The following is an 11,311-nucleotide window of genomic DNA, read 5'->3' on the forward strand; positions in this document are numbered from 1 at the left end:
TTTGGCTTGTTGATGGCCGTCCAGAGCGGGGGTCATTTTCCACTCCTTCCTGGCCCTCCTTAAACTTCTTCACTCACCTTGTAACTTGCACATATGATAAAGCAGACTCCACGTAGGCTTGCTTAAGCAGTTCATAAGTTTCGGCAGCTTTTTTATTGAGCTTTGTGCAGAACTTGACTGCCCAACGTTTTTCGAAAGTATCCGCCATTGCGCGCTGTGACGTCACAAAACACAGGGGCACTAAATCAGCGATACTGATGTCTCTGATGCTCAAGCAGACTGACCTTGGGTGTGCTGTGAAGCTAAAGGCCTCTCCCCCCCCCCCNCCAACCGGTTCCAGCGTGCTCTGACCAGTAGAAGCGCGGGAAAGAAATATATTTCATGACTTTTGGGACACACCTTGTATGATGTATGATACTGCATTAAATGCTCAAAATCTTGAGGAATTGAGCAAACATAATCAAATGTAAATGAGTTACTGTGCAGAATTTAAATTCCATAATTATGTATAAAATGAGGAATACAAATTATCTGGTAGGAAAGCACATGTGAACTGCAATGATCCATAATTTTTCAGATTTGAAAGTATTGTTAGAATTATGGTCGGAACTTCAGAAGAAGCTCTTGGGAGAACTACCCTAACTTCAGATACTCTTTTTACTTTATCATATGCGTAGCAGGTACACACTGGAAAATGCTCAGATCATGAATTCAGCTACTTTTAAGATTTTGAAGTTGGGTAGGATGAGACAGTGGCAGATCTGCCCTACACTGCTTTCTCTTCCCCATTTGCTTTGAAATATCGTTATTTAATCAATGTGCACAGAAAAATAAATACACAACCATGTGTTTCTGCACGTGAATGAATGTGTGCATATGACCATGTCAGTGTGTGAATGATTTTACCAGTTTTGTTAATATTCTGTATCTGTAAGATCATGCATGACTAAACACACCAAAGTTTTCTGTTCCCATTTCAGTTAAACGCACAGATTCAGTGCAGTCAAAACGGAAAGTGAGCTCACTGTCTGATCGAAGTGATATATCAGAACTGGGTGGTGGTGGAGAAGTGAGTGGGGAGGAGTCTCCAGGAATCTTGAGCGATGACCAACCACCTGAGAGTCCAAGTGACAGCAATGATGCAGATGACACTGCCAAAAATATGCCATGGTTGAAAGTAAGTGTATCATTTTCTTTTTTTTTTTACAAATTTATGATTTTCATATTTCCTGTAGTACCCTCACTGTCTAAATGAAACGTGTGGGATAACTAGTGTCTTGTGGTAATATATTATTTATAATTTAAACTTGGAATATGACTTTTGATATCTTGACTTTATAAGCACAAAATTTCTGAGCATGGAGAAAATTAAAACTAAGGGGGCAGCACAAACTTTATGGATGACATAGTTTTCTGGTATGGGAAATATATGTAACATGAGTTTCACACACATTACTAAATTTCAAAATTGTAAATACAAAACTTCTTCTGATTTTGCTGAACAGCATTCGCTTACGCAGTGATCAATTTTATGGACATTGTCCATTATTTAAACATTATAAAAATTACTTTTTGGAGACTGGATTTGGTCTTTGTTCTAATGTAAATAGTCTCCTCTGTTGGGCTCAATCAATATAGCAAGTCCCTATCTCCAGACCTCAGAAGTAACATGATGCATGATGTACGAACCAGGCCCAACAGAAATACTCTGTAGGAGTTCAGACTCAAAGTTGAAGAGCCACATTCAGTCACATGCATGAGACCTTGCACCCATGGCCATGCATTCATGTTCTTGCTAGAGCACATTAAATGATGGCCCAACTTAAAATTGAAGCACATGGTAGCATACTTTGTTGAGGCACTCTGCTACAAACTGGAAGGTCACGGGTTTGATTCCTGATGAGGTCATTGGATTTTAAAATTAACCCAATCCTTCCAGCCTCACTATGGGCATGTGGCCAAACCACAGAAGTATAGTTAGCTTATTTTAACCATACAGCAGGTTTGTGGTCTGCTGTATCCAATACTAGTTAGTTGGATTATGGTTTGATGGACTATGGCCAGAACGTTATATATGACCATAGATAAAAAGTCTCATGCATGTGGCTGAATATGTCTTCATAATTTCTGTGTTAACCCCCACAGGTGGTCTCTGTCATGCTCAATTTATACAGTGGCCATAAATTATTCTTCACATTTCTAATTTTCATACATCACAAAGTTTTAGAGATATCAGGAAATGGATTGTACTGTTCAGAAGCATCAATTGAAATCTTTCATGTTAACTGCCCAGGTAATAGTGATGCTGCTGAATTGTACACAGCTGATGAACACCAAATGGCAGTTGCCTTCAGCAAAATGCAATGTCTGTGTTGTGGTTTTGGGAGATAAATCAACTGTTTAATTACAAAGACATTACCATTGGGAATATGGAGAACAAACATCTCATTCTCTCCCCACAAGAAATGGAGGTCAGATACCTGAATCTTCTAACAATCTGTTCAAGAGAGTATGGTCCCTGTTCTCAGATCCAGATCTTTTCGGCAGAATATGTGCCATATTTGGCTGAGTTCACTAACTGAGGTAAGGGCTGTAGTGAGTTTATCAATCAAAAGAAAGCTTTCACACTTCCAAGTTTCATCGCAGTGCATCACTGTTGTTGGGAATCATGGACTCAGCATAATACGATAACGCACGTGTTGCTAGTAATATTACCCTGCGGTGATACAACAGCAGAGTAGCTGTATTAGGCAACATTTACCTGCTGTTACGTAACAATGGACGCTGCTGCCGCTGCTAGGGTAACAGGCCAGTAAACACTTCCCCGCTGTGACGTAACAGTGAGTACTACTGCTGGTAGGGCAACAGGCAGCAGTATATGAACCCAGCTGAGGGCCGAGAGAAGACAGTGCGTGTGTCGAGAGAAGCCAGTGTGTGTGTCGAGAGAAGCCAGTGTGTGTGTCGAGAGAAGCCAGTGTGTGTGCCGAGAGAAGCCAGTGTGCTGACAGAAGTGAGTGTGTGTGCCGACAGAAGACAGTGTGTGTGTCGAGAGAAGCCAGTGTGCTGACAGAAGTGAGTTTGTGTGTTGAGGGAAGACGGTGGAAGCCCAGCGGAGGCAGGGTGTTGAGAGAAGCCAGTGGAAGCCGACAGAAGGCAGTGTGTGAAGCCAATGGTTAGCCAGCATGGAGAGTTCGAAAGTTCTACATTCAATTGAGAGTTGTTAATATGAAAGGAGTGACTGTGAGACGACTTGTTCAACATTTCATGTTATAGTTACGTTGAATTGTGGCCTCACCATAGCTGGCTTCCCACTGCGGTGGCCTGGGTTCCATCCCGGGTCTGGTCAAGTGGTATTTGTGGTGGACAAAGTGGCACTGGGGGAGGTTTTCTCCAAGTACTTTGGTTTCTCCTGCCAGTCTTCATTACAACAATTGCTCCACAATCACCATCACCTATCATCTGTGGCTGGTACAATAGGCTAGAAGTGGCTGCAGTACAAGGGACTTAGTCCCACCCCACTAGCAATAAAGAAAAATAATTTTACGTTGAATTGTAGTTACGGTGTTGAGTAATAAGGCAATGTCGAAATAATACTCCTCGAGGTCTTGTTTCATGACAACTATATTGGCTCTACCACCTGTTAAGGGCACACGAATGGGGAAATTTCTTCACTGAAAATTCCAAGAAATGACAAGTAACGTGTGTAAATTTATAAATAGGGGAGCTGTTAGAGGAGATCCAATAGAACTCAAGTTGATGCAGAGAGGAGCAGCCTAAGTGATAAATGTATCTGAGAGACCAGTCAGGCGAATTCAGATTGAAATTTCCATGTTCATATTTGGTGCATCAGTGTTATATCACTGTGGTTGTGGTGCAGGGGCCAAGAAGGTCCACCCCTTATACATTCAACACCTCATAAAATAATCCCTGAAAGCAGTGTTAAGTGATTTTAATGAAACAGTATGTTCATCCTACAGCAGATAAGTTCTTCATCACACACAGGTGAAAGGCAGCTAGCTTCACACTTCGTCCACCTTTACCAATCATTAAGAACTATTTGTGGGTGGTGCTGCTTTTGTCTCTCTGGTTCTGTTGTAGTTTACGATTCCCGCAAGATGGCACTGAGCTTGTCCAAGAATACACATGAGAAAATGGAAGCTTGATATAAACACAACATAATATGGTACTAACTCAAATCTTACTCCAATCCCAACTACTGCTACCAAAGAAATATTTAAATTTTCAGTAATAAAATTTAATAACAATAATAAACCAATGGTATGGTCTCTGAGGCCAATTACACAAACGTCCACACAACCTATATTCCATGGAACCAAGAAAGATGCACTCAGACAGAATAAATATTTTGCCAAAATAAACAAGATGTAGAAATTCAACATCATCTTCTCCTTAAATAAGGAAGCTACAGGAGCTACAGGGAACAGAACCAAACATGATTTTCATTTTCTTCCCATCCCCATGCTTCCCCATTAGATAGAGAATGCTTCAAACTTCAAAGTCTTTAAAGGAACTCAGGCAGGCTCTCCAGAAGTGGTAATGAGAGTGGATTGGATCGCCTATGTCACATGACTGTGTGACATGTAGAGGTTATGCCAAGGAGAGGAAGATGGTTGGCAAAATTGATAGAAGACACAGAAGCTGGTCTCAAACATAGAGTTGAGAATGACAGAGTGGCTCACAGAGAATATCACTGAAGAAAATATGTGCAAGACGTTCAAGAAAGCATATCATCATTAAGGGAAATTCTTCGTACTTTGGGTTTTTGGTAGGGAAGGATTGAAAACGAATTATGAGGGGCACTGCACAGCAGAGAGAATCTCTTACAGTCTGAAGAAAGCAGTCTTCTGGGCTTTGGCGCCGTGTATATGTGGTGTTAACCACATATGTGGTTAACACCACATATACACGGCGCCAAAGCCCAGAAGACTGCTTTCTTCATAGTCACCGCCGTGAAAGCCTCAAATCTTACTCTTACAGTCTGTTCAGAGATATAGATATTAAGGACATGGGTAGTACAAAAGGATAAACCTACGTTCATGAATCATGCACACCACTTGACTGAAGTGATCACAGTGTTCTGGTTATCATAATGATGGTGGCTTCATAAAAATTCATGCTTCACGTCAAATCGGAGTACAGGAATTTATCTTAATGACATGAATTTTATAAGTTACAAGAAGTTGCTGAAAGATAAACTAATTGAAAATCTATTTTTACATAGTGTTATAAACAATCCCCTGTCATAATGTCCAAGTGAATTCCAGTGTAATAACATCATGGATTAGAAGGAAGGAATTCCATATTCAGACGAAATGTGCAAACCAAATCTACACCAGTGGATTTAAATTAAGAAATTTCTGCTTCACGCTTACAGAATTGAGTCTTCTGAATATTGAAAACCATAAAATTTTGTGCCTCCCACCACATTATGTACTTATGTACTGAGTCAGTTAAGAAAATGGTTAGGAACTGAGTTACTGAGAAAAATGTCACCGTCAAATTGGATATTATTAAACTTGCTTATGAAAATTTTCTTCCATCTCAAAAGAATAATTGATACATAGATAGTAAAATCTCTTGGATGAAGGGCAGGAAATTGCTACACCCGCATGAGGTTACTGTGATAGAATTAATGACAATAGAAGTAGTACAGACTGGCAGTGAACTGAATAATATTAATGGTAATGAACCACATGGTCTATCTTCAGTATAAGAACAGCCCACTAAACACTGACACAGATATGAACAGTGACAGAGGCTAATATTCTTGTGTTGCCCTTGTCTTCATGCCTGTAATTATGATTAATGGTTAAAAAATGTATTGATTTCCATTCTTGTGTTGTGGTGTTGAATATGCATTACAGTAAGAAAGAAGAAAATATTAGGGTAAATTCAGTCAACATTTTATGACAGGGCCTTAGTTACATTGTGTCAACTTCCATCCCTCTCAGAAAGCAACTGCAGCCATTTCCTTGTTACTTACCATATTTCTCCTCACACACAAAGGAGAACCCAAGTCTAAAAATCACAGCCTGTACACAGTTTTCCTAAGGTTGGTCCCTTTTTTGTGATTGTTCACTTATATGTGTGATGATTTATTTGGCAACAATGGAATTCTGATTACTCTTATTTGTCCTTTTCTGCAGGTGGTTGTACAAATAGCAAATTCTTTTAACTTCTACTGTTCACACCAATCATTCTGCCATCCTTTCTGTTATCGACGTCACATGCGAGCATGCTCAAGGCTCATAAAGTCTGTAAGACGGGTAAGGTTGTGGGCAGTGCCTGCAGTACTTGCTAAATACACATAGTCATTACTTATACATAATTTTTTATCAAAAATAAAGTTGCCTTTAATAGGTTCAATAGTGTACATTACTTTACAATACTTGTATTTGTACATTACTTTACAGTACTTGTATTGACCATGTTCTAGGCAACCATGACATAAGACAGTGATGAACGTTTTGAGTGGCACTGTAAAGCTGTCTGCATTACTTGGGCTGCATTAATTTGAATGAATGGATGAGTAACAGCATAGGGGGACAAACATGACTTCTTTCATGTTAGTCTCTGCTTTGAGAGACAGAACTGTTTGTGGCTAATTGTTAATGTTCGGAGTGCAGGGTTGACTTAGCCCTGCAGCTTTCTAATCAGACATAGCTATTCTCTTTGTAGTGATTAGAACCTGACCTGTGTCGCTTAGCTGACTTTCAGAATTTTATTTCATTGCAATGTGAAATTTTGTACTAAAACTGTTATACATTCTTTACAGAAATATTTTAGATGATAGAAGGAGTAAAGGATATAAGAAAGAAAGTTCCGGTATAATTGTCTACATATTGATCAGAGATAACCTGCTGCAATAAGTTTAAGTATTTATGTCAGTAACTTTTATTTTTACAAAATAATGAAAGAAGCACTAGGAGTTTAAAACCAGTGGGAATGTTCATAAGAATCTTTAAACAGAATTTAAATTCTGAGAGCATTCTGGCCAGAGGATTTAAATACCCTGTCTATAAAGAAAGAACTCCGTATTTTCAGTCCGCAAGCAAACCATACCGACCAAGCGACCGCTGCTTGTTGGTGAAGTTTTAGTGCCAACTTTTGTGGATGGAGGGTGTCACATGGTCAACGCAACGAATCCCCATGGCCGTTAATTTCGGTTTTCTAGACTGGAGTCGCTATTTCCTTGAAATAGCTCCTTAGTTATCATCACGAGGCTGAGTGGACCCTGTTCCAGACCCACTACTTCTCCGAAAATATCTGATAGCACCTGGAATCGGACCAGCATGTTAAAATATATCTTAGAAAATAGGCTGGATTTATTTAACAGCGAATTTCTCATTGGTGAATTTGGTAATAACATACTGGTGATTTAGTTACTTAACCAGCTAAGTTAAAGAAAATTTGAGTGGATTTAGACCTTTGTCAGATGATGTCACACTATTTGCTCAGTTTACCCTGTCTAAAATTTTGGTACCAAATTTAGTTATTAAGTAGTATGGTGGAATTTGATTTCTTTGTAGAATACATTTTATTTTTGTTCTAGATATACTACCACAGTCAGTAAGTTCGTTGAATGGCTGCAAAGTGTCGTTGCAATGCACTACAGTGGACCACATTCCACGAACTTAATGACTCTACCGTGTATGTATATTATTGCTATGTATGTTAATTTATGTCTGGGCTGCAATACCTGATATATAAAAAAAATATTAAGGTTTTGGACATTATTCATTTTCCTGTTTTCTTTTTAAACACAACATTTCAGAGACTGGATTCTGTCTCAGAATGTACCAACTTTATTATAATAAAGGTTCACAAGTATTCCAGCACCAGTCATCTTCAGTAACATTAGAATATTATGAATTATTATGTATGTCCAGTTTTATTGTTTGTATAGTTCATATATTTTATTTTTAGTGCAAGGTAGTCACAATTTTTCACTTTACAGATATATGGAGATGAGTTTGGAATAGTAGCAGGCAATGTATGGGAATCAGATGAAGAAAAGCAACAGCAAGAAGATAACAAGAAGGACAAGACTCGTGGAAGAAAAGTATCAGATCAAACAAGTACTCAGGCATCACCCATTAGACGAAAGGACAGCATGGGTAGAAGGGACAGGTAGCCATGAGCCTTGTTAAAATTGTAGGATGGATGGAATAATACAGGATCTCTCATTTCACAAAAACTCTGAGACAAAGGCTGAAGAATGTGTTGGTGGATAGTCGTGCAGAAGATACCGGGACCCACTTTCCTGAAACTTAGGTCTAACATGTTTAACTCAAGTGATTATTCCCTTAATGACCTTTTTATAAAATTTACTGTTTACAGTCTGTTTTTCTGGAACAAATTCATGATGACTAATATCTTTAGCATCAAAAAATGAAGTCAACATTGTTTTCATCCACGCTTTTGCATTCTCACTTTCTGAGCTTCAATTTACCTTTTATGCCATTGAAACACACTTGTTCTTGATAAACATTCTTCACTGTGCACACTTTTTAACATTTCAAAAGTTTCAATAGCTGGTTTCTTGTTTTTACACTAAACTTAATTGCTGCTCTTTGTTCCATTTTTAAACCTTCGACACCACGAATAAACTAAATTCACCAAAACAATTGTAGTTGTAATATGCCTCAACCAAACAAGTTGAAACTTGAAGAAAGCAGTCTTCTGGGATTTGGCACCGTGTATATGTGGTGTTAACTGACGTTTCGGAGGAACGTATCGCCTCCATCTTCAGGGTAGAAGAAAAAATATAAGAAATCTGCACGCGAAGAGACCGTGAGAACCGGTAAAAGCAGACTGCAGATGTTCCTCCGAAACGTTGGTTAACACAACATATGCATGGTGCCAAATCCCAGAAGACTGCTTTCTTCATAGTCACCGCCGTGAAAGCCTCAAATCTTACAAGTTGAAACTTGCACATCATATAAATAAACTTTCTAACTATTCCCATTCATCACCGATAGATGGGACTTAGTGGTAGCATCAGTTTGGGTACTTTACTGTCACACTGTGTATATATTTGTACTACATTTTGTAACTACACTTTTTAACTTTCAAGTCTGTGATTAGCAGACATATTTTACAAGATACAATCATGTGTCTTGGGTTCTGTGACTAATAATAACAGGTTCTGGATTGAATGATTTTATTTATTGATGTCTTCTTTTACAATCACTCTTAATTGTAATCAGTTAAAACAGCTCATAATCAATTTACTACCAAGGACATGCTCCATTCTTGTTCTTCTGTCTCAGTTCTCGTATAGCTTCTGAGCTGACGTGAACTACTAAACTCACTGAGCATTCCCAAGTGTCCTCCCTATATAACTCAGGGAAGAACCAAATAGAGATGACCACCTCCAACAGTTCCTATGTTATTGTATGCATTTTCGTTGCTGCAGAAACATGTCTAGTGACCTGTTACCTGGCAATGGATATCCTTCTGTTGTTGACAGTGTAATTTTGGGAATGTGTTTACCAAGCCATTGCCTACCAATGGTCATATGTGTCACAATACTTCACTGCATAGATACTCATACTGCTTACAGTTCATGGTGTAAGCATAAAATATTATGAATTCGTTCCGTGAATTAAGTGCATATTATAAAATGAGGACTGTCTTAGAACTTGAAGGTTACTAAGTGTCTGCATTGAAGGACATGAAGGACATATGTTTTGATGCTGTATAAACTGAGACTGTAGCTTCTACTCTTATTTAGAAGAATAAAAGTGTGGCTTATATATATGTAAATATAGTAAGTAGTGTTAGGACACTTGTAGCCGTAGTTCTTGTTAAATGGCTGATTTGATTCAAAGTGTGATTATTGATTGATTTTCATAAGTATATATATATATTGTTTTTTTCCAGAACTGAACGCAATGCAGATGGATCACATTCTGGTCGCTTGCTTGGAAGTCAAAGGGATTCATCTAGAGATATTGCTGACCAAGATGTTGATAAATGTCGCAGTAATCAGCAGAAGTCGTACGTAACATCTGCAGCAACCTTATCTTTGGGGAAAACTCCAAAGAAAGATGAAAGTGAGAAATTAAAAGAGCAGCCACCTATTCTGAAATATATAAAAACACAGGTTAGACTAAATTATATAGTCTAAGACATTAGTTAAAGAGCTGTATTTACTAGAAGGAACATGTCCCTGCAAAATGTCAGTTGACTTTCAATGGACTACATGACAGATATTACAACTTCTCCTAAACCCTTGTTTCTTTCATTATCATGGGATTAGAGACAGTATCTTAGACATCATAGTTATTAAATTTTAGGCGATTATTTCATCATTATATATTTCCATTACAATGCAATATAAGAGTTTTACGGTCAGTTTAATTTCTGTTCACAACATATTTTGCTATATGACCATCATTAGTTGTCCTCGTTATGCAAAACTATTCACTGCACTGCTTGTTTCAATTTTAAATTTAAAATTAAAATTTTGATTAAAATTCAATCTAAAATAGGTTGCAATATTATATTTAAGCATCCTGTTGCACTCTACACGATAAATGATACAAACTCCGTCCTAAGTGCAAACAATATACATTTATATGTCTTTGATCTTAGTCCATGATTTATTTAATCCGTCTTGCAGTGCATACATTCATTTAGTTCCTTCTTTCCCTTGCACTACATGTTTCGGCATAATAATGCCATCTNAAATAGGTTGCCCTATTAAATTTAGAAAAACAGTTAAAATCTCCATGTGGGATTTGTTAGTGTAATCTTAGGTGGCATGGGTGTGTTTCTTCATTCATACATCAGTAATCTGTCAGATGACAGGTCCACAGTCTCTTCCAAAACAGTTCCTCTGCTTAATGCGATCTAGAGCTTTCTCCTTCAAATGAGAATATCCTCCTCTGTCCCCAAGGTCATCGAGCATCTTCTTAGGTCTTCTTCCTCGTCTTCTGGTCACTTCTATCTGCCCCTCTATCTTTCCTTCAATTACTTCTTTTAGAAGGCAGGTACAGCGTAAGATATGACCATCCAATTAGCCTTCTGTTTTCTTATTTCGTGTATGATATTCCCTTGCTCACTGACTCTATATAACACTTCTTCATTTCTCACATAATCGGTCCAACTGATCTNTTTTAAATTTTAAATTTTAAATTTTAAAATAAAATTTTAAATTTAAAATTTAGAGAAAATTTTAAAAGATTTTAAAAACATCATAACTAAAGATTTTTAGAGTGCTACTACAAGAATATCGGGTTTGACGTGTGCAACATAATCTACATACCAGACACATATCAACGAT

General features: G+C 37.9%; 1 protein-coding gene across 1 annotated transcript in view; it reads left to right on the plus strand.

Moving 5' to 3' along the window:
• LOC111869153 (protein unc-80 homolog) overlaps positions 1 to 11,311 on the plus strand; it is a gene marked incomplete in the record, with an annotated part of 381,072 nt that overhangs the window by 205,353 nt on the left and 164,408 nt on the right. The window contains 4 exon segments of the mRNA XM_033753297.1: positions 981 to 1,177; positions 6,168 to 6,287; positions 7,979 to 8,151; positions 9,907 to 10,129. Coding sequence (XP_033609188.1) covers positions 981 to 1,177; positions 6,168 to 6,287; positions 7,979 to 8,151; positions 9,907 to 10,129 — 713 coding nt within the window.

Source organism: Cryptotermes secundus, unplaced genomic scaffold (assembly GCF_002891405.2).
Source record: "Cryptotermes secundus unplaced genomic scaffold, Csec_1.0 scaffold821, whole genome shotgun sequence".
NCBI classification, from domain to species: Eukaryota; Metazoa; Arthropoda; class Insecta; order Blattodea; family Kalotermitidae; genus Cryptotermes; species Cryptotermes secundus.